Source organism: Hibiscus syriacus, unplaced genomic scaffold, assembly GCF_006381635.1.
Source record: "Hibiscus syriacus cultivar Baekdansim isolate YM2019G1 unplaced genomic scaffold, ASM638163v2 tig00113722_pilon, whole genome shotgun sequence".
Taxonomy (NCBI): Eukaryota; Viridiplantae; Streptophyta; class Magnoliopsida; order Malvales; family Malvaceae; genus Hibiscus; species Hibiscus syriacus.
The window spans coordinates 233,752-258,399 of record NW_024063469.1 but is presented as its reverse complement, the minus strand read 5'-3'; the positions used below and the strand labels follow the sequence as shown (position 1 = coordinate 258,399).

Sequence of the window (24,648 nt, the reverse complement as noted above, 5' to 3'; positions counted from 1 at the left end):
TTTTAACAGAGGACGGTGAGCCATCAACATACCAGGAGGTAATAAACAGCTCAGATGCTTCACTGTGGATGATGGCAATGCAAGAAGAAATCGAAGCCCTTTATAAAAATAATACATGGGACCTTGTACCACTACCACAAGGAAGGAAGTCAAATTGGTAACAAATGGGTCTTCAAAATCAAGCGAAATGGTGACGATCAAGTTTAGAGGTATCGTGCAAGACTGGTGGTCAAAGGATATGCTCAAAAAGAAGATATTGATTTCAATGAAATATTTTCTCCTGTGGTTCGACTAACAATAGTTCGAGTAGTTTTGGCAATGTGTGCTACATTGGACTTACATCTAGAGCAGCTAGATGTTAAAACAACTTTTCTTCATGGAAATCTTGAAGAAGAAATTTATATGCTCCAGCCTGAAGGTTTTGAAGAAAAAGAAAAGAAGAACTTGGTTTGCAGGTTGAACAAATCTATGTACGGTCTAAAGCAGGCGTCGAGGTGTTGGTATAAGAAATTTGATTCCTTCATTATGTGCCTTGGATACAACAGACTTAATGCTGACCCTTGTGCTTATTTCAAGAGGTCTGGTGATAACGATTTTGTTATTTTGCTGTTGTATGTGGATGATATGTTGGTTGCATGACCCAATAAAGATCATATTGAAGAATTGAAGGCACAACTGGCTAGGGAATTTGAAATGAAGGACTTGGGATCAGCAAACAAGATTCCAGGGATGTAAATTCACCGAGACAGAAGTAATAGGAAGATTTGGCTTTCACAAAAGAATTATTTGAAGAAGATCTTGTCACGATTCAGCATGCAAGATTGTAAGCCAATTTCTACTCCTCTTCCTATTAACTTCAAATTATCCTCCAGTATGAGTCCTAGCAGTGAAAAAGAGAGGATGGAGATGTCTCGAGTACTGTATGCATCAGCAGTGGGAAGTTTAATGCTCGCTATGATATGCACAAGACCAGACATTGCACAAGCAGTGGGAGTGATTAGTCGGTACATGGCGAATCCAGGCAAAGAGCATTGGAATACAGTAAAGAGGATCCTGAGATACATCAAAAGGACCTCAAATATTGTATTATGTTATGGAGGATCAAACTTAATCAATGGGTATGTAAATTCTGACTATGCAGGGGATTTTGATAAAAGCAAATCTACTACATGATATGTGTTCAAAGTTGTTGGTGGAGCTGTAAGCTGGGTTTCAAAATTGCAGTCAGTTGTGGCTATATCCACAACAGATGCAGAATATGTAGCAGCTACACAGGCCAGTAAAGAAACAATTTGGTTGAAGATGCTATTGGAGGAGCTTGGGCACAATCAAGAGCATGTTTCTCTGTTTTGTGACAGTCAAAGCGCATTGTATCTAGCAAGGAATCCAGCATTTCATTCAAGGAAAAAACACATACGAGTTCAATACCACTTCATTCGTGAAAAAGTGGAAGAAGGAACAGTAAATATGCAGAAGATCCATACCAAAGACAACATAGCAGATTTCATGACGAAGGCGATCAACGCTGATGAATTTAACTGGTGTCGATCCTCCTGTGGCATGTCAGAAACATAAGCAACATGAAGGTACAAGGTAGAAAGAATGGTGTGAAGATATGATTGTTCTAATCAAACCTTCAAGTGGGAGATTGTTGAAATTTCCACAAGACAAGGTAGGCACCGAATGGTGCAATTTTCAAAGACAGCTAGAAAAATGGTTTTGGGCAATTAATATTGTCAAATTTAGGTAACCAAATTGTTGAAAAATAAAATGGTAAAAGCTTAAATTTAGTCATTGTAATTTAGGGTATTTACAAATTAGTCCTTAAGACTTCAACTATAAATACCCTAGCTCATTTAGCTTCAAAATCATCCCAAAGCATTCTAGCTTTCTTCCAATACTAGAGAGAATTTAGAGAGTTTCTTGAGAGTTGTTTTCTCCTTTTTATCAAGAGAAAATTATCATTGTTTTTTTCTTGGTAGATCGAGAGAAGTTGTAATTCCTATTTTCTCATAGTGAAATTCTTCTACCGTTGCCCGTGGTTTTTACCCTATATTATTCAGGGGTTTTCCACGTAAATTATGTGTCTCTTTTCTTTTCATTTTTATTTTCTCAAATTATCAGTTACGATTTTGCTCTATCCGATAGCCGTCTTCCGCAACATGATATTGCATGGCTTGTGGTTTTGATGGAAACATTACTTTTCTCTTATGTAGAAATATTATTTTTCCTCTTTCATTATCTTTTTTGTAAAATAATTTAGTCATGAATTATGGTTCATGAATGTTCATTCATTCGATAAGATAATATTTATTTTTATATTTATAGAAATGTTAAGTTCTATTCTTTTGAGTCTGGTATATTTTGTCCTTAATGTGTTTAATTTAAATAAGTTAAATTCAGAGTTTATTTGAATAAAAGAAGTTATTTTCTAAAAAAAAAGTTAAAATATTAATGATCTATTTGATTTTAAAAATATATGTTGTTTTTATTTTCGTTTTCTTAGAAAATATAAAACATTGAAGAAAACGTGTTTGATTGTACAATTGAAAAATTATTTCTAAAAAGTAAAAACAAAATTAGGTGAAAAAATGAAAAACATAAAATAGATCTTTTCAATATTTTCATTAAAATTATTTTTGAAATTTGAAAAATAAGAAAACATGAGATATAGGTTTTTAACTTAACTTATACAGGTTCAATTGTTTCTAACAATAATTTTTTTATCTAATGGTATCTATAACCCTTAAAGTTTTCAATTCACTCACCCCCAGATCGTTTTCTCTATTTTCTTTCCCTGTCTCTCTTTGTTTGTATAACATGAGAGAACAACCACCTCTTGGATTCAATCGGTTTCTCTACTGAAAGGCCAACAGGCCTAATGGGCTGTGACCTTGAAGCAGTGTCCTTGCGAGAAAAACTACATGGCAAATCCAGTCTCTGTGTGCTCATCGAAGTTGGGAAATGGCAAGCTTGAAACTGTGCAGACGATTCACTCCTCAATCTATGCCTTGGTGACAGCAATGTTGAACTAGAACACCCTGCCAACATTTCTCTACAACCTTGCTATTTTTTCTTTCTTTTGTTTGCTTTCAATTCACTCACCCCCGGATCGTTTTCTCTATTTTCTTTCCCTGTCTCTCTTTGTTTGTATAAGTTTTATGCGGTGTATGAGTTTTTGTCTCTCTTGTTTTTGTATAAAATGTTATATGTTCACATGGAAGTTTGCATGTATACTTGGACAACTAAATCCAGAGAGACGGACAAATTCTAAGTGAGTGTGTGATTTTCAAGAACCAAAATAAGAAGGAATCCGATTTTTTTTTTTTAAATACAGAAACGAATCAACGAATATTGGAAATGCAAGTGTCCTATATGAACAATATGTGTGTACACAATGAAGAATTAAAAAAGAAAAGAATCCCAGCCCAGAATGAATGAAAAGATTGTTAAGAACTACACTAAAACATGTACCACAAAACAATCACCGGATTCCCAAACATTAAAAACAAAACTCATTCGAAAAGGGTATGATGAATAGTGTAAAAGACATGAAAATTGGAAGCAAAAGCGCAAAGAAACACAAACCTGGACTTGATATCCTGAAAAACATTGAAACCCATCTCAGCTTTTGATGTTTGCAAAAACTCACATGCTAACTGAAACAGAACCCAAACTACCCAGCTTTGAAATCAAACTAAACGATCAACCAACAAATGAAACATATCCCCTCGAAGCTCACAACCCGAGAGAAAAAACTAAAGGGTGTTTTGGAAACCTTTTAATATTTCTCTGGGTTCATGTTGTTGATTTATCTCTTTCTTCTACACCTACTACTATGGTATACTACTACTGTATGTATACACCTTACTAGTAAATACTCACCTCTTTTACCCCCTTCACGTCTCCATGATTGCTTTCTCTTTTCATGTTTCTGGGCTTTGATTTCAGGCAAAAAAATACCATGGTGAATAATACCCTTTGTGACCGCTGGGGTGTTGTCGCTGAAATACGACCGTTAGGGAGTTGGTGTCTAAATAATTTCTTTTAGCGAACCTTCCCCTCTTTTCTTCCTTTGGTTGTATTATTGTTATTATATTACTATTTATTTATTTTAGAACTCGGAGATTGCTGAAATTCACGTGATGTGCACGTGTCTGTCCCTGATACCCGTTGGGTCACCGGTTCTCATACCTCAATTATATAATCTCGTTTGCTACTCTTTTTGTCGTCTTATGAAAATTAACATCTTTTTTAACCCCTAATTAATATTAACACTAAGCAAGAAGCATGCACTACAAGATGATAGGTAAAAGTTTAATCTTCCTGCATAAAATTAAAAACAAGCATGTATATCCCAAAAATCAGTTAATCTAGTGGGATGATGCATTAAGTCCCTTAAATAAGGTCAGAGGTTCAAATTTTGGCGTTTGCAAATGAACAAACTAGGTTGGGAGAGTCACTCTCGCCTATGCAGTACCTGAACCAATTTAGTTGATCAATAGATCGGATACAACTGATTAATTAAAAAAAACGTCTCTATAATAATAAATTGCCGTCCGACTCTTGCTAGAATGTAATTATTTTTCCACAAAATCAAGACACGAGATAGAGAATAACATTTTCCTCGATTCATGGACCAACAATTCATCATGTATGTAGGCAACTGTTAGACCATTTCTGCTTGACCATATCTTACAGTCTGATGACAACACCACCAATAAAAACTAAAGAAAATACATTCAAGATCATTCGATTATAGATTCGTTAATAAACGAATTATATTTTTAAAAAATTACAGATTATTCGTTAGTTCTTAAATATTAGACAAAAGAATGCTGTGACAGGATATAATGATAATTTTAGTCCATAAAATTTAGTATATGTTTTTATCAATTTGATTCTAATTTAAAATAATTCGATAAATTTAATATTTCATATTTAAATATTCTGTCAATTTGATCTTTATTCTTCTCCTAGATTGCTTGATCTTCTCCCATAAATGTTATATACCATCACTTTCTTGTATAATAATAGTTTAACAATAACTTGATATTGTTTTATGACAGAATGTAGTTATTCAACTGTTGTTATGATACAACAGACTCACTTGATTTGATTTGATAATATCGTAAAAAGGATTAAATTGATAAAATTTTAAATATAAAATCTTAATTTTTGAATTATTTTTTTAATTAGAATCAAATTATAAAAACATATAAATATTGTAAATTAAAATTATTATTATATCAAGTTATATTAAATGCATATTTCCATTTTAATACTTTTGATCAAATGGACCCTGTTAATTAACAAATACTTTTTGCTCATACGTCAACCAAAATCAGTTTGAATTTCACCAAATGCTCTTAGGTAAACAGATCAATCAATTAGAAGCAGACAAAAAAAATCAACCTAATCAGTCGTTTCAATTGATTAATTTGGTTGGCAGTTCCAGGCTCAAGAACCCCGTCAACTTCTGCCTTGAACTAGTCCAATTGTTGATCATTTCTAAGTAGGTATGAAAATTACTAGTACCATCATTTTTGCCAAATTGTTTTTCTATGCATCTATTGCATCACCTTAGGCAGTTTACAGTCTTTAAGGTTGAGTCAAGCATGGTTTATCAGATTTCCACATCTCGCTGGTTTACATTAGCAATCAATCACGATCTCTCAATTCCATCTAGGAATTCAGGCGTGTGTACAGTGCTTGTGCTGCAAAAAGGGTGAGTTTTAGAAAGAGTTTGATAATAGAGCAGTATTCAGTGTGTAGAAAACAGCTATGCATTAGTTTTGATACTAAAACCCTAAAACAAAAGCCATTGCAACACAACTGGCTGGCCCTGCCGGGTACGCGAAGTACCCACGTTTTAGCCTTTTTTGTTCATAATGTTGCCTAGACCCACCAAATACCATATATAATACTGTAAAGCTTTCAATGGACTTCTCTTTCTTTTTAAGTCTTTATCCTTGGGGTTAATTATATATGATGACTGACCCTAATAATCCCACCAATGTCCCTCAACTAAGCCATCCTTCTCAGCCACCCGTACCATCATCTTTAGACCACCCAAACGTCCAAGTCCCACATCCTTCACTCACGACAACTGCTAGCACGTGCACCCCCTCCCACATGCGATAAATTACCTCCTCTTCCTGCCAGAATTTCTATGGCCTCATCCTCCTCCGGAAAACACCCTATGTATCGTGGAATCCGGTACCGGAGTGGAAAGTGGGTGTCTGAAATCCGTGAGCCACGAAAAACTACGCGTATATGGCTTGGTACGTACCCTACACCTGAAATGGCTGCGGCTGCCTATGATGTGGCTGCCCTAGCCCTAAAAGGCGGCGAAGCTGTTGTTAACTTCCCGGCTTCTGTTGCTTCTTATTCGCTTCCGGCTTCTATATCATCAGCGGATATACGTAAAGCAGCAGCCGAGGCTGCTGCTTCACTTAAAAAGGAAGAAATCAGGACTGAAATTGATAAAGGAACAGGTGATGATCATGAGGCTAAAAACGAAGAAATGAGAAAAGAAGAATACGTGGACGAGGATGCCCTTTTAAACCTGCCTGATTTGCTTGTGGACATGGCGCACGGAATGCTGGTGTCCCCGCCGAGGATAAGCTCAGCACCATCGGATGACTCGCCGGAGAACTCTGATGGAGAAAGCTTGTGGAGCTATTAATCATCCATATTTCTTCTAATAGTGCTGCGACATATCCTTTTTTCTGGTCTTTTGATTTTCACTACATGTGGGCTAGAAAGAGGAGTACGAGTTTGACAAAATGGAATAGGCATGTCGGCATTTGATGCAGCTTTCAGCTTAAACCTGTCTGCCTATGAAACAATAAATAAATGTTAAAAAAAGACAAATATGAAGAAAAAACCCAAAATGGATTTTTTTTAAATATGATACAGTGATTTGCACGTAAAATACTATGGGATTCAAGCCGTTGATTAGGGTTCCAATCTTTCTTTGCTTACGAGTGTTGTTGTGATATGCAGATCAAATGATGTAATTTTAGCTTGTTTATAGCCCTGTTTTTCTTCCTTTTTGAGATGTTCTCACATGCATCTTCTTCTCAGTTCTTCTATGGCTCTGCCTTTATATTTATATATATATATATATATAATATTCCAAATGTGTGTTTTAATTGAATTAAGATTCACTCGTTCAAAAAATTAAGTATATGAATACAATTATGGATAGAACTAACAATTCATCGAAGGTGTTAAAGGAAGGAATATTATCGTTATTTAAAATTTGTGCATACCAGTAGCCTATAATAGGAAGGCAAAATGCTGCATAACTTATATATACGGCTGACCAAAAATGTACAACACACTCAATAAATATTTGATTATAAGCATGCTAGCTGCTATAAGGTTTCAAACCAACCACACATCAATGCCAAAAACAAACCTTTCCTCCCATTTTAAGCAAGAACCAGATGATACTTCTTTAATCATGTCAGCCACTAGGTATGATGCATAAATTCTCTGACCTTTTGCAATTAATTAAATAAATTACGAGTCAAAATCTTCAACTTCGTAAATATCAATTAAAATATATACAGACATGATGTTTTTGATATCGTTATGATAATAGATATTTCTGTCACATGATTTGCAGTTCCAACTGTCGCATTCTTCTAGTATACTGATCTCTCATCAAACCATATATCCGAAGGGCTCTGCGTTAACCTAACATTACCCGTCTCTTGCTAATATTTTTTTACCAGCTTTCAATATAGAAAAGACTTAAAGAGCGGATAACTGTTGGTAATCTTTAAATGGAATCATAAAATCAAAGGAAATGATATCCTGAAGCCGAAATGTATCTTTTCGTTTCATTTTGTTTTCTTTTTTTTCTGGCACTTTCCATGTTGAATGAAGGGAAAGAGTTTGACCATAAATGGCCGACATAGCCACCTTTGTTTGCTTTTTCCTCTCCCTTCACTCTCTGTCCCCTTGTTAACGTGTCTTTCTCTCTATCTCTATTTCTCTGTCGAACAATATACAAAATTTTGTATGTATGTATATTTCTCTACATTCTTCATGCATTATCCCCTTTAGTCACGTACTTCAGTGGAAACAAAGATGCTTCAAAACCCTTTAATTTGTACACAAGCTGCAAATCTTGACTTCTTTCTGTACCTATTATTTTAAAATAAATTATTCCTCATTAAGAAATAGTTTGCACTTTATCAACAAAAGCTATATATATATATATTCCGTTTTAAGCAAGTTTAAAGATGGAAAAGGTAACTTCACTACCAAACAATAAGAAAATTATGTGTGTGTGTTTGATTTCAATTCCACGTCTCACTTCTTATTATTATATAAAGTCCAGCGATAATATGATTCAAAATGTAAAATAAGATAAGTTAAAAAAATTGAAAACGACAGTCGACAGCATAGTTGCAAATTATTTAAAATATCATGGAGGAATCAATTACAGTGTGCAAAAGGTGGATTTAACATAGATATGTTTTTTTTGCACTCAATAACACATGTATCTATGAAGGGGGAACAAGGATCCAATGTGGCTGACAAAATATATTTCTTTCAGTAGCTTTTAACTTGGTGTTTTTATTCTTCTTTATGTAAAGAAAACCAATCTTTTTACTGTTTTACGTTAAAAAGAAATGCCTCTCTCCTGACGGTCCCCCCTGAAATGCAAGAGGATGAACTAAAACTCACGTTTAGTGGCCCAGAAAAGCTGTCTCACAGATGATCCTCCATCATTATGTCCTTTTGGTTTTGTTAATTTCTGTGGCGTTAGCCATCAGTGATCATTGTTTTGGAAGTCGATCCTTGGCTTTAGTCTATTGATTGTTACAGTAAACTGTGTTGTCCGGGACAAGGATAATATATTCAAATATGGTTCATGTATATCTATATCCAACACATGATGAAGTAATTTGCATCATGAATTTGTTTAGTGATTGTAAGGGTTAAGGTTGGAACACTTAGGGGATGTTTGTTTGCTTCTTAAAAGAATCATTCAGCGCTGAATGTTGAATCGTTCAGCATTTAGCGCGTTTATTTCGCACATCTGAATGATTCAGTGCCGACTGATTCAGTAAAACAGTGTTGAATGATTCAGCACAGAAGTACATTCTGAATGATTCAGAGCCATTATCAAAAAGCATGTCACATTCAGAGCTAATTCATATAGAGCCTCTGAATCATTCAGCATTTGAATCATTCAGCGTTTAATCATTCTAAAGTAAACAAACAGTCCTTTAGTTAGGTTAAGTACGAATTTCTAAAATTTTAGGAATTGATGAATTCATAAAATTTTAAAAGGTAAAAACAGATTTTCAATAAAAATATACATAGAAAAAAATTTAAATATATGATAATTTTCAATTTTTAAATGGGACAACCGTCCGCTCAATCCATCCCAGACAGCAAAGTTGTCCACTATAGATGGTTTGTGATTTATTAATGTAAAGCTCTTAACTTATCTATTATCTGTTGTTCGAATGATAAAGGATGAATAAAAATGTACAAGACCATAAATAAAAATATCAAAATTTACGTAACTTTTTTCTAAAATCATAAGTTTATGAGAAAATTTAGCTATAAAAAAAAATTATAAAGCCTATTATATTAAAAGATTTCATCTTACAATAACTAATACTATCTATTATATATTCATTAAGTTAATTACACTAGGAGAGAAAAAAAATCTAAAATTACAAGTTCTCCTTCGATATGAATGTCTGCTTTTAATTCTAATGATATTTGCATCAATAAGAGATCCTCATTTTTTTTCTTTTTAATTTATTTCATTCATTAAACAAATCATATCATTAGTTTTTAAATTGAATTAAAATAAAATTGAAGTACAAAATAATTAAAAGACGGGACTAAATAGTAAATAGCAAACAGAGAATGAGAATATGGAGTGGAGTAGTTGAGCCCAGTTCCAATACTTGGGAATCAGAAAGACAGGTTGGAACAGTGAAATGCAGTCCATCAGCGACTTTGGACTTTCTAGAATGGACTGCAACCTCTTCATGGGCCATAGCATTGATTGGGGCTCACATTATCATTCCCAAAACATGAACGTCATTTATTAGGTCACGTGATTGACGTCATCGAGTGTCCTCGTTCATTCCATCACGTCTTTTTTGTAATGGTAGGTGCTTAAGGTTGTGTCGCACTCGCACAGGTATGGATGACTTAGTTGGCTAATCAGCTTGGGTGTGTCCATTGATTTGGACTAATGGGACTGGACTGCTTGCAATTACTTGACACAAAACAGAGCCGTGTGTGGTGTGGGTTACATTTTTGCTCCCATCGTTTCACCCTAGTGGTTTATGGATCCACAATAACTATCATCAACTCACGCCCTTCCACCGCTGAACCCAACACCACTCACGTCCATCCACAATGGAGCCGACTGGATTGTTTTTTTTTTCTTTCCACAAATTAACTATTTAATACCTCATTTGTTTTAATTTCTTTTAAATTTAATCATAATATTATTGAAAAAGGAAAAAAATGAATGAATATACATGAACAATTTTATCAACCAACCAGATATACTTGTTCCATTTAATTTGATACTTCTTTTTAATTATTCAATTATTTGTTAAAATTGAATCCAATATTGTTTATTTTGTATTTAGGTTACTTATAGTTTATTAACTTTGAATTATATGAGAATGTGATATAATAATAGTTTTAATGATACAATTTATATATTTTATTAATTTTATTTTAATTTAAAATAATTTAATAAATTATTAATTTAATTCAAAATAATTTAATAATGAGGTTATAAGCTAAGGTAGGCCGCTATTCCTCTTTAACGTCACGTGATCAACGTGGAAAATAAAGGAATAAAAGTTTATACATTATTATTCAAACATAAAAAGAATATATATATATATATATATATATATAATTTTTCATTTTTGCATCACCAAGCTAACGTTGAAGTATAAAATTGTGTCTAATTATATGAAGCATAAAGATTTTAAGGCTGCATTTACAAAGCCATTTTCCTAATTAGATTTGGTCTTATTATATAAATGATCCACATCGATCGAATAAAGTCAATTTTTTATCAATTTAAATTTGATTTAAAAGTTTTTAAATTTTTATTTTTAGCTCGATAATTGATAATTCCCACTCGGTTCAAATTTAAGAGTTAAAATCTATCCTCAACCTATCTTGATCTAAAATAAATAAATGATTTTATTAAAAAAAATTATTGTAATTGTTCCTATTTTTATTCAATAAAAATAAAGAAGTAATTGAAAAAAATAAAATAAAATGATATTAAAGTAATTGCCCTTAAATGTAAAGAAAATAATATAATATTATTTCGTGTTATATTTTTCACTCTAAAATAAACTCTGACTTAACTTGATTTTATCATTCACGTATTTCAAATCAACACGAATTTGATTTTATCATCCATGTCCATCATCCTTACATATAAATATATGTACGAGGTATTTATAATTTGTAGGTTCATGGAGTTAAATATAGTTTCAACAATATATGTGCACTATCAAAATATATTTTAAAATTTCATATAAATCATGAGAGCATCTATTATTTTTGTCTAGATAAATAATTTTATTTTTTGAATTTTACAAATATTTATAACAATGAATTATAAACGACTAAACTAAATTATATTTTTCACTAATATTAAGTTAAGACTGATTTTTATAATATTAAAATTTAAAAAACAAAAAGGAAAATAATATTTTAATAATCATGTCAGCATGGAATTATGAATTTACAATAAAATAAACAAAATCCAACAACTAAAATTTAATTTGGCCTAGTTAATAATTACATGTCCGGCTCTCACTCACTGTCTCCAAATCCCACACCAAGCAAAAGATAAACGAGTGAATGGTGCAAATCCCACGTGCTAAACACCTTATTTTAGCACTGAGTATGAACTGTCTTAGCTGTAAAAAGGAAACAAAATGGAACACCTGGAGCTGGTATTGGAGATTAGACCTTTGTTTCTCGGCTGCAATGTGGGACCTTTGGAACTTCATAGCTGGCACTCTGTCATATGCGTGTTCGTGTCGAAATCGCACTCACTGCCCCACGCACTTCCCTCGCAAAAACTATATATATCTTCCTCTCACTCTCTTCTCCGATTCAAAAAATCCAAATCCAAAATCCACAACTTTTATAGAGAGAAGATTCAACCACCAAATCCAAACTGAACCCAGATTCTATAACCCCAAACAGTTGACCTTAAAAAACTCGACCAGCGCAAAAAACCCAGAACTTTTATTACCCATGGATGTTTCAAGTCAACCCTCTGAAACCTTCACGTCTTATTCCATGCGAGCTGAAAGGGTGGAGCCATCTTCATCGTCTGAAACGGGCATTGGGAGCCGGGCTGTTCACTCCGATGAGGAAGTTCTTTTACTGGCAACCAACAGGCCTAAGAAACGTGCAGGGAGGAGAGTTTTCAAGGAGACGCGCCACCCGGTTTTCAGAGGTGTTCGGAGAAGGAACAATGATAAGTGGGTATGTGAATTGCGGGAGCCTAATAAAAAGACTCGCATTTGGCTCGGAACTTATCCCACCCTAGAAATGGCTGCTCGGGCACATGATGTAGCTGCATTAGCTTTCAGAGGCAAGTCCGCCTGCCTGAATTTCGCCGACTCTGTTTGGAGGTTACCTGTTCCGGCTTCAAACGATGCCGCCGATATCCGGAGAGCAGCAGCTGAGGCGGCCGAGGCATTCAGGCCTCAAGAATTCCAAGAACTCTCGGGTAGCTACACCAGGCAGGGAAGTCTCAAGGCTTCCGATAGTGAAGTTTCCAGCAGCGACGTTAACAAGAAGAAATGGGCAGCTGAGAGTGAGTTTTCGGCGGAGAAAGTTCAGTTCGTGGATGAGGAAGAAATGTTCTACATGCCGAAGCTGCTCGACAGCATGGCCGAAGGGCTTCTACTTTCTCCGCCGAGGAATCACGATGAAGCCGACAGTGATTTCGACGTGTCTTTATGGAGTTACTCAATCTGATAACCTTTTTGGGACTAAATGTACAAAGTAGTGCAAGTGTCTCTGTAATATATTGTGTTCTTAAGGTTTTAGATATGGTATTGACGTTGAATTTGAAGGAGTCAGGGGAATGTAAGACCACACTGAACCAATCTCCTGGCCCCACTTTTTGCTTAATGATAGATTTATTTGATTTGAAATATGAAGCGCGTAAATGGTATCCCATCACTAATCACTTCCGGCTTTTATTAATTCAAAGAAAGTCTTTCAACGTAAATAAAGTAGTTTTTGAGGGTAAATACCTTTTTTACCACTCAATTGGAAAAACAATTCTATTCATTTCAATTATTTGGTTATTATGTCTTTAACGATGTCTAAATTTTTCGTACATTTATATAAAAAAAAATTAAATTTCTTGTCTCAAGCTCAAATTGTTAGATTCATTTTTTATTTATACACGATGAAGTATTTTTTTCAATTTGAAGGGTGAAGAGTAGGTGTGTTGGTAATGGGCTAATCATATAGTTTAGTTTAAATAATTGATTAATTAATATAGGTTAACTGCTATTGACGATCAGGTTACAAGTTAACCTACAATTAACATGAAAATTTTAAAATTTTATAAAATTTATGATGATTAAGACATATATACGTGTAAACATTTGATTTATTTGTAGATGTATGATTATATATATATTATGAGATATATTAGTTTTTCTTTTGTAATTTTAAATCTTACATGTATATTTATATTTTGTAGTTTAAAATCAAATATCTTTTATTTATGTTTGATTTAATGTGATTCAATATAATATAAACATGACAATTAAAAATTGGGGAGAAACAATTTGATTTTATTTCTATTTATATTTTCTCTAAAATAATATAAATAATTAATTTTAATTTATTAACGGTTAATCGATGGGTAATCATTTATCAAAATTTGTAGTCGTATTTTTTTGAAATAGAAATTGTATAATGAAATCATTAGCACTGACTTAAAATATATAAAATAAAGTAACAATAAATCTTATAATTGTGTCATGATATAAACCACTACCTTAGAAACGAGTTTTGCCTCGCTGTGTGTAATCGTTGCTATAGGCAATCGTCCGCCGAAGTTAGCACGACTCTATGAAAATTAATACACCCGAATTTCAGAGTGGACAATGGCGGAATTGCTCTTCTCATCTAAAAAATGAAGAAAGCTTTTGAAAGAATTTGTAAAAAAAAAAATAAGAAGGTATTTGATTTGTGGATGATGAAAATGAGAGAAAACCTCTCTATTTATAGGCTGATTAGAAGGGTAAAAACATAAAAAAAAAATCAGTCATAAATCTTGATTTGTTACTATAATCACCATTTTTAATAAAAAAATACTATTATTATTAACTACTACTACTATTATTAAATAAAAAATATTTACATGGCCCAAAGCAGCATGAAGGGCCCGAATTACAAACCCTCAAGCCCGTGTGACAACCCAGCAACAATTAGGGTTCTATCATGTTCTCACAGCCTCCAGGAATCATTGGATCTTTGCGTGATCCAACAAAATCAAACGTTGGTCATCATGACGTTTACACAACAATTCATAAACCTTATATGGTAATCTATAATATTTATATAATAATTTATGATGTTGTTGTGACAATACATGATGAACGATGATGTGATAGATTAACTTAATTAATATTTTTGGCTAAGTGGAAGGGTCTAATTGATTTTAAAAAAAAGTTTGAGAACTTATTTAATTTTAAAAATAAGAAATTATTAAAATATAAAATATAAATAATTATTAAGATATTCAATACATTAAATATAAAAAATATTACAAAATAAAATTATTAAAAACATTCAGTTTAAGGACCATGTTGAGTATAAAAAAATTGTGACCACATTTTTTTATAAAAGTTTGAGGATTTCTGGTACCATTAAGTAAAAAAATACTTTTAGAAGGATTTGAATATATGTAAGTTAAGTTAAAAATCTAGATATTGTGTTTTCTATTTTTCAAAATTTCAAAACTATTTTAATGAAAATACTGAAATCATTTTTTTTATGTTTTTATATTTTTCACTTATTCTGTTTTCATTTTCCACAAAACATTTTCTAATTTTACATCCAAACATTTTTTTTCAACATTTTCTATTTTGTAAGAAAAGTAAAAATTAAGATAACCTATATTTTCTAAAGCAACTGACTCTAAATCTCGATTCTATATTGATTAAGTGGTAGATATTACAAACTTGATTAATATAAGTTGAAGCTTTGATTTATGAAAATGTAAAACTATAATTATAATAATAGTTATTATTATTTAAGAAATAGATATTTGCATAAACCAAACAACCTCAATAATTAAAAAAAGGATGATTGCTATTTCTATAGACCTTAGGTTTAAGCATCAATCACTTGAGGTTATTTGAACATTTATTATTAAATGATTAAAAATATTTAAAACATATATTACGTATTAAAATCCTCTATATTAATTAAAGAAAAGAAATCGGTATCGCAAAGTCAGGGTGATTTTTTTAAAAAGAATTTTTTTTCTTACCAACGAAGGAATTTGAAAAGTTGATTTCAGGGTTTCCCGAATGATGACTATAGCCATCGAAACTGGCGGCTCGGTAGAAAGTATTTTTCCTTTAGAGGTAGTCATGGTTTTCAAAATCGGATCGATCAGTGAACCTGGACGTGCTACTGATTTACTGATTTAATCGATTGAACCGATAAGATCGGTCGGAAGAATCGGACAATGTCATAATTAATTAATTATTTAAAAAATTAAATAAAAATATGAAAAACATTTAATAAAAAACAGTTTTTTATATAACAAGTCATATTCAAAACAAGTCATAACATATATATATTAAAAACTATAAAATCAAGTGAAACAAAATAATTCAAATCAACTACAACATAATATTTAAGGTAAAACATATTAAATAATAAATATAATTATATAACTATAATCAAAAAATAAATTTGGGGCTAAAAAAATCATAACAAACGATATCCTTTGGTTTAATTTAAAAAAAAATCCCACATGGCTAAGAAACATAGAAGAACATCACAAAAGTCTAAAGAGTAAAAATATGAAAACAAAACAATCCCACATGATTAAAAAACATAGAAGAGCATCCTAACTGACTTATATAAATAATAGAGGTAATTTGACATTCAAAATCATCGAGCCTTTTTGAGTTCAAGTTTCAATATTATATTTCGAGTTCGAGTTGAACTTGATAATTTTTAGCTCGTGAGTTTTTGAGTTGAGTTGAGCTTACTTTAAAGTTTTCGAGTTTGAGTCGAATTCAACAATACTTGAATTCGACTCAGCTCGTTTAACAAACGACGTCGTTTGATTTAATTTTTTTAGAGCTGGTTCTATCGGTTTTCAACCGGTTCACGGTCCGATCCAGTTCGAACGGTTCACAGCCGGTTCAGCGGTTCCTTTCGGTTCACTAGTAGCGGTTTAACTGGTGTAGAATAAATTGGACCAGGCAGCGGTTTCCGATTGAACCGACCAGTCTGATCCAGTTTTCAAAACACTGAGTGGTAGTCATCGATAGAGTTTGACCGAAGGAAATGATTGATTCACAAAGATTGGACTTTGTTTTGGACACAATCTTAACTCTGCCTCAACGCTACAAATAACCCGTTAGTAGCATGTCGCTTCCTGCAATGAACAATAACACTACGTTAACGCGTACTTTAAGTAGCTCTTGCAGTTGGTTATACCTAGATTTCATGCAACTGAAACTCTCTAGGTTTCATACAACGATAAGCCATCGACATCAATTTTTGACGTTACTTTTCATGGTGACGAAGACTGGCATTAATGATATAGTGAAGGGCTGCAAGGTATCTATCCGCACGTTAATTATCCTGTCGGCTGCTATATCAAGGAAGTGTGCACCGAGCAAATGCAGGGCAAGCCACGTGTCTGCGTTTTGTACATACAAACCCCTCAGGTCCACGAGTGACAAAGATGAGGCCCAATTGACATTGTCCTTTCATATAACAGTGTCTCAACAGGCCCAATTCATTATAAAACTGACGATCATACTTTTATTTTATGCATTCACTTCCATTGCTTTAACTTTTTAAGTGGTAAATTTTTGTGTTTTTGAAGACTTTTAGGGATGATGTTATGTAAGATTTATTCAGAGGATAGGATTATTAAATGTAAAATTTTTATTATACATTTTAAATGTTATATGATTTTGATTGATTCATTCGATCAAAATATAAAGTTATGAGAATTCATCGAATGGTCTTTGTAGTTAAAAAAATATTGTTCTTTTTAGAGGTTCTAGGTTCGAGCAATTGCGTCTGTAGGGTGTGTGCGTTATCAATAGATTAAGAAAATTATGAACAAATATTATATTGTAATCAACATAGATTAGTAGAAAAACATAAAACTATGGTGTTTGGTTGTTAGGGTATAAATTCATCTTAAAATATATTTTATTAAATCATTAATAGATTTTTTTAAAATAATATTAATCTTTGTTATTAAATAATTAAATGTCACATCAACACCTCTATCCATATACGACACAATCATATTAACATGTGATGTTACGTAGGTTTGTTATGTCAATAAAGATGATAACCATTAATTAGTTGGCTAATAATTCTTATTCTCTTAACATAATCAAAATAGAATCACACATGAAATATGAAATGAAGGGTGGTCAGACGTTGAACCCTCTTTATTTGTCGCCGGTCTATCCTCCACATCCAACACCGATATTCATAAACGTGCATTAATTTTTTTAATATATATGTTTTCATGTGGGGTGGAAATGAGAAATGAAAGGCTGTACTCAATACTCATCGGCAGAAAGTCCAGTAACAGTTGCACATGCTTTAATTTGAGTTAATGCCCAGAGTTAAATAAAAGGGAAGAAGTTGTATTTTTGGAGTCTGGTCCTTTTTGCAGTTAGCAGGGGGGGGGGTGACTCATATGTTGGTAGCCGGTGCAAGGGTCGGATGAGGGTGTGGTCCGAGACCCAATGACACCGCATTCATCGTGCAATCAGCACATTCTTGGTTGAATTAAACCCTTTATTTTGTTCTACATTTCTGTCAGCTTTCTTTTTGGGTGACTTCAAAATCTGTATCCTTGCCTACTTTTAAATTGTTTCCTCTTTAGTTTGCAAGTTGGGATTCATCACTCACTGTTCGAACACTGATAAAGCTTGGATCAGGGCATGGATTTAATTGATTTCCCCAGCTAGTCTAGGGGAGAGGGAACCCATTCTGGCATGCGCCCCAGACAAATAATTACACCAACCATACCTACCTCTTCTGCTAATCAAACCAATTAATAGACTTATTGCAACATAATGGGTTCTAGATTAGCATTAATGCCTTTGTTATTGAATTATTTTATGTTCTTGTAGAGTATCATTACTATTATTATTATTTTGATAATGGTAGAGGGTTATTCTTACCTCTACATATGAGTAGATGTTATTATTTAACTTATTATATTTTTTCCCCAAAATTTTCATATATTTTTTCAAACTCAACTTGACACCAACTAATTTGTAGTTAAAGAAAGAGAAAGAGAATCGAATTGCATGCTTACTGATTCTCCCTTGATGCTCCACTCTCCCCTGCATGCATGGAAGATTTTCAGATTTGTCAAAGGTCAACTACTGCTCTCTCACACCAACTCTTCCCTCTATGCTCTATCTATCCCCATCATTTACCGCCTACTAATTATAAATAAAAAGGTTGGGTAAAATACACTAGAGATCACTGAACTATGCTCAAATTATAGATTTAGCTACAAAACTTTCAAAAGCTACAAAGAGATCATTACACTTATCAAACTTTTATAACATTGATTGATCATTTTGTAGCATTTCGATAAATTCAATAATTCTTTTTATAAGTTTTGAAAGTTTAATAATCAAAATGACCATTTGAGCATAAATTAGTGACCTATAATGTATTTTATTCAAAACATTTACATGTATTCAATTCACCCACTAAAATATTCAGAGCTAAGATTCAAAAACCCAAATATCAACAATAAGAAGAAGAAGAGGCATCCAAGCTTCTCTAACTCTTAGAAATCTTCACCACTACCTTAACACTTTCTTTACCCTATAAATCTCTGTTTTATTTTCTCTTATGTGTTTCTTCATTGTGCAAAAAGCTGCTACTCTTTCTGCTAAAGCCTTTATCTACTGATGACTCAGAGACTTATTTTAAATGCATTCTTATATCCTTCAGGTTTCCATATTCATCACAGCTTCCAGCTGTAACAACTAACTCCACAGTCTGCACACACTTCTTTCATTAAAGCACTGAATCCATTTGACCCAGTTTTGTTTTCTGAGCTTCTTGATGAAAAAAAATGGCTTTGATCAATATTCCCACTGGTCACATACAGGATAGGAAAACACTTTCAATCGAGAGAAAGTCATTGATGCTCAAAGATTACCTCAGAGACGATCTGAGTTCTTGCTCTTCTAGTGGTTTCAAATCGTTTCCACGCCGCCAGTGTTGCACCACCGTTCGGTTTCTTCTCGAGACCGACTCGAAGAGATCTAATCACAATTACTCAACTTCTACTAGACGGTTTTTAAAAAGAAGTCGATCGAGGCCAGCAGTTTCCACTTCCACCACCATTTCCACTCTGCAAAGAGCATCGGAGGCTGTACTTAACGCCGTCAAGCTACTGCCTTTTCCATCCACCAAGTCATCTTCGTCGTCGGTGCAAAGCAGTAGTTGGAGGAAAGGAAAAGGGGATTTACCCAGGAGCTTTGCAAGGAAGCTCTTCAAAAGAAGATTATGGAGAAAAGCTGACAAGGAATATAATCATGGACGTGGTGAGATCAAACGCTGGAAATTGTTTCGTGAATTTCTTGAAGAGAAAAACCAACCGTCTGTTCATATTAATATGACCAGTTATACCACCACCGACACCTCCTCCAGTACTGTTGTTGCTACGAGCAGAAGCAGTAACAGATGGGCAGATAGTGAATTTACAGCGAAGGTTTTACGGTCTCCGAGCAGTAACTCCGAGAGCTTGGGTGGTGGCGACGCTGTTTCGAGTAAAATAAATTTACGGGAGAAGAACATTGTCAGCAAAATGGTAGGCGTAACAGGTGGTGAGGATTCCATCAAGGTGATTCATTCAATATTTGTTTCCCGCTATTAATTTTTTTTTGTCTGATTGTCTGTTGATTGCGTTTTCTGATTGGTTGTCGCCTTATTATCCTTATTTATTTATTCTTTTATTTGGTATGAATAAATTACTAACAAATTTGGTGAGGGTATTATGAAGTTTATCGAGCGTTAGGTTTAATCTGTACACTTTAGGTCTTCATTTAATTAATTTGATATGAATTATTAAAAACATACTATTTTGTTCAAGTTTAATTATCCTTTTTGAAACTTATATATATTGGGTGGCTAAGAATAAGAATTATTTTGATTAAAAATGTTAGTTGTTGGTGCTTTTAGGTGAGTGGCTTGGGAATTAGGTTAGAAAAGATAATTCATGACACTGTAATGATTAATCTTGTTTGGAAAATAAAAAATGACAATTGAAGGAATTGGAACAGAATCGGGCAAACGACGAAACAAAGCAACAGTTGAGTCCAGTGTCGGTTCTAGATTGCCCTTTCGATGGAGAAGAAGAAGACGATGGGTCTGTTTTCGAAGATCAGTTGGCCCGAGTGGAAGGTCTCTCTCTTTCCTACATACCAATCTCCATTACTATAACAACCGCCATTAACGTATGTGGTTTGACCAACAGGAACCAAACAAAGACTCATGCAAAAGATCATAAGGTTCGAGAGGCTGGCTCAGCTGGAGCCACTGGAATTGGAGAAACGAATCTCATCGGCAGAGCTTGAAGATGAACCAAACCTTCAGATATCAGTTGAGCTATCGAAAGTCAAAATCCCAGATTTGTTCGTAAGGGAGAGATTACTGGTGGAAGAGTATGGGGTCAACATATTGAAGAAAGAATGGAAACAAGTTCATGTTAAAGAGATGGGGGAGTGGATTAAGTTTAATGTAGAAAAGGAAGAGGTTGGATCAGCGCTACAACTTGAGCTTTTCGCTTCGCTGCTGGATGACTTGTTAATTGATCTCATTTCACATTAGTTTCACTCTTTTTTATATTTTACATTAAAATATAATTGTTGTATCTTATTCTTTTTTAATATTTTTATAATATCATTGTTATGTCCAAATTAATAATTTTCTTATTTGGCATTTAAGTAATGCATGAGTTCTTTGATTATATATAGTTATAATCACATAAAAATCAAATTAATTATATTTAAATTGAAAAGAAATAATATTATTCTATATTAATTAGATATCAATATTTTCAAGCATTTGTTTTAAATAATAATATTATATGTTCTAAATACACTCAATCATTTGATAATGAACGCAATCATTCTGCCGCAACCGTTGGTGCTCGAAGCCGTGAACTCCAAGAATAATAATAATTTTTTTAACTACTGAAATAAGTAAATAGATGAGCAAATATACTCGATTGGTTGATCAAATTGATCATCTTTGTTTTCTCATATTCCTTTAGATTAAGAGTTTCAGATTCACCAAAAGCATTTATCTTCTTTTTTATAGTCCCTTATTCCCCTCATCTCTAGTTAAGATTATGATTAAATTTAGTTTTTATCAAACAAAAAGTTAATGGATTAGATCTCAAATTCAACATAATTAATGGACTAAAATCATAATTATACCCATGATTTTCTTGCAAATCTCTACCACGTGACTTGCATCCGATTTCCTTTCTTAGGGATTAGAACAAAAGAGTAACTGAGAATTTAGAGAAGTAAAACTAAAGAGACGTAGGCCATCTGAAAATTTTCTGCTTGGGCCTGTACCACCAACAGTTTTCTTTATAGCCCAAACATGTCTAACAGACTTGGTACACGATAGTCCAACTGTTAGAGCTAACTGGCAGAGAGTTACGCTCAACATTCAATCGAGTTAAGTTGACTTATTTTTTTTTTAATTTAGTCTTGTTGATGAATCTTATTTTATTTAAAAAAATTCAAGTCAGAATTGATTGAGTTTATGTTTAAATTTAATTATAAATATTTATTATATTATGGTACTAATTAATTATAACTCAAACAGTCTTCAATAATCATATGCAACATACATATATATATATATATATATCATATAGAGGAGAAACTTACTCGGACTTCAAAAATGAATTTACTAATTAATTTTGTCTGTCTTGTTCTGTCTGCTTGTTGTATCACATTTTAAGCCTCTTTTAGCTGGTAAAGAATTATTTAAAAAGCTCCACGTGAGAAATGTTATATGTCATGACCCCGTGGAATTAGAATGCCTTTGTATATATTTTAATCTAAAGAGAAATTTTGCAACCAATCACAATAGTAATGTTAGTTTCCATACACCGCATGTGCTTTATGAAAAATTTCTTTCCCAAGGCTGAATCTGATCCTTTTCTTGCTTTGTTGCAACTAAAATTTCAGATTGAGAAGATTGTCCTTTTTCTATTGGAGCAACAAGGCCTATACGCAAGCAAGTTAAAAAAGCTTAGAGAACAGAATGATGCTCTTGAGGAGCATCCACAAATATCCAAAATAACTGAACTAAGAGAAGCTTACAGAGGAGTCGGACACAATCTTTTGCAGCTTCTCTATTTTGTTGAAATGAATGCTATTGGTCTGCGAAAGTTATTGAAAAAGTTTGATAATCGCTTTCGCTATAGATTCACTGATTACTACGTTAAAACACGCTCTAATCATCCTTACTCTCAGCTGCAGCAAGTGTTCAAGCATGGTAATGAGCCAAACTCAGACGGACTTTGCCTTCCTTTCAATCAGTCCTATTTCTTTAATTAACATCTGTTAGCAGTATACTTAGAAGCTTCCTGAAGATGAAGCTGTTATAACAGCTAAGGTTGTTAGCAAGTTAGTTTTGTTGGTTTTGGTTAGTTGCTCGGTTAAGGTGGTTGTATTAGCAGCTGATACAGCTAAGAGTAGTAGTATATAAGGAGCATCAATCTTGTACTCAAACACACGTTTTACATAATAGCAATACCCAGATTATATTCCCCTGTTATTCACATTTCCAATAAGATCCAGCTCTTTTCTATACGAGATTGTGAAAATGTAACAGGTTGGCATGTAGAAGTAGTTTTAACAGTATCCATAAGATTATTTTCTAAATGTAAAATTTGCAGGGTTTAGGTGCTGTTGCTGGGGCAGTATCTCGTAATCTTCATGAACTTCAAGACCGTCAGGGAAGCTACTTATCAATTTATGATTCGCCCTACCTTCCTCTCCAGGTTTCTGCTATATATACATTTTTATAAAGTTTTCATCTTATTTTCTATGCAAAATTGTTATATGGTAATAAAGATATGGCTACGCAATTTTACTTACTCGGTTTATCTGCAGGATCCTGTGGTTGATTCAATAAAAGCGGCTGTTGATAGGTTAACTCACTCAACAAACTTCCTAAACTTTATGGCACAACATGCTCTGATTATGCAAGAAGAGCTGCCTGCTCCCGTGGAGCGCCGCATTGATGAAGAGAAATACCATTTTATGTCACTCCTCCTGAACTTAGCAAACCCATTCCTTTATATGGTCGATCCATATATTATTGTCCCTACAGCAGATAACTACTCCATGAGCCTTGGAGCTGCTGCAACAGTTTGTGGTATTGTTATTGGGGCAATGGCTGTTGCACAGGAGTTTTCTTCAGTGTACTTTAGTGCGTGGTCTAACAAATCATACTTCAGACCTCTCATATTTAGCAGTATTGTCCTTTTTATGGGAAATGCTCTGTATGCGTTGGCTTGTGATCTGAACTCATTAACATTCTTCTACTGGGTCGACTTTTTTGTGGGCAAGTCTTTGTCCTCTTTATCTTCTTTTCTTCTCATCGGAGCTCACAGAACCTATAGTGATTGTGGTGGAGTGGTCATTGGGGTTTTTGGTTTTTCTTGGGGTGCTTGAGTTTGCCAGGGTTTGATCCCTGGTTACTGAAGCTAAGAGTTTTAACATTCTACGAACATACCATATGGCTATTAGCAGCACGGTCATTATTGAGAGAGAACGAAAGCTCGCAGTAGTCAATATAGATTACAGTATGGTAGGACTTCTTAGTGGATAATGACTCTAACCTAACCATTCCAAATTCTCTTATTGAATTAGTTATTATTTGTCTTATATGTATGTCAAACCAGAGTCTTATTGGAAATATAAGTAGGAATAGAATCAGAGATTAAATATGGCTTTAGGACCCAATTGAACTCAGTAGTGAATATTATTAATTTGAGAGACTAGGAGCTATGTTTCATTTTTATTTTTGCCATGTAACTTGATAAAATTAATCTTGTCATTACAGTTTCGGTTCTGCAAGAGCTGTTAACCGCCGGTATTTCAGTGATTGTGTACCCCTAAAAATCCGAATGCAGGCATCTGCTGGATTTGTTAGTGCCAGTGCTTTGGGAATGGCATGTGGTCCTGCTCTTGCTGGCATACTTCAGAAAAATTTCAAAATTTACAAGTTAACATTTAATGCAGTCACTTTGCCAGGATGGGTCATGGCTGTTGCTTGGCTCGTATATCTGATATGGTTGTGGTT

General features: G+C 33.4%; 2 protein-coding genes and 1 pseudogene across 2 annotated transcripts; all 3 read left to right on the top strand.

Annotated features, from left to right (window-relative positions):
- The first annotated feature begins 5,991 nt into the window (after positions 1 to 5,991).
- On the top strand, positions 5,992 to 7,053 carry LOC120187006 (annotated as a pseudogene).
- Positions 7,054 to 12,276: 5,223 nt separating this feature from the next.
- On the top strand, positions 12,277 to 13,120 carry LOC120187005 (dehydration-responsive element-binding protein 1B-like). The gene is made up of 2 exons (XM_039190803.1): positions 12,277 to 13,026; positions 13,066 to 13,120. Exon 1 carries the CDS (start codon positions 12,292 to 12,294, stop codon positions 13,021 to 13,023), a length of 732 nt encoding a protein of 243 aa, XP_039046734.1. The 5' UTR covers positions 12,277 to 12,291; the 3' UTR covers positions 13,024 to 13,026; positions 13,066 to 13,120.
- A 6,239-nt stretch (positions 13,121 to 19,359) lies between these two features.
- Positions 19,360 to 21,144, top strand: LOC120187109. The gene is made up of 3 exons (XM_039190903.1): positions 19,360 to 20,158; positions 20,586 to 20,718; positions 20,792 to 21,144. The coding sequence occupies exons 1-3, from the start codon at positions 19,385 to 19,387 to the stop codon at positions 21,142 to 21,144; spliced, it is 1,260 nt and encodes a 419-aa protein (XP_039046834.1). The 5' UTR covers positions 19,360 to 19,384.
- The last annotated feature ends 3,504 nt before the right edge of the window (positions 21,145 to 24,648 follow it).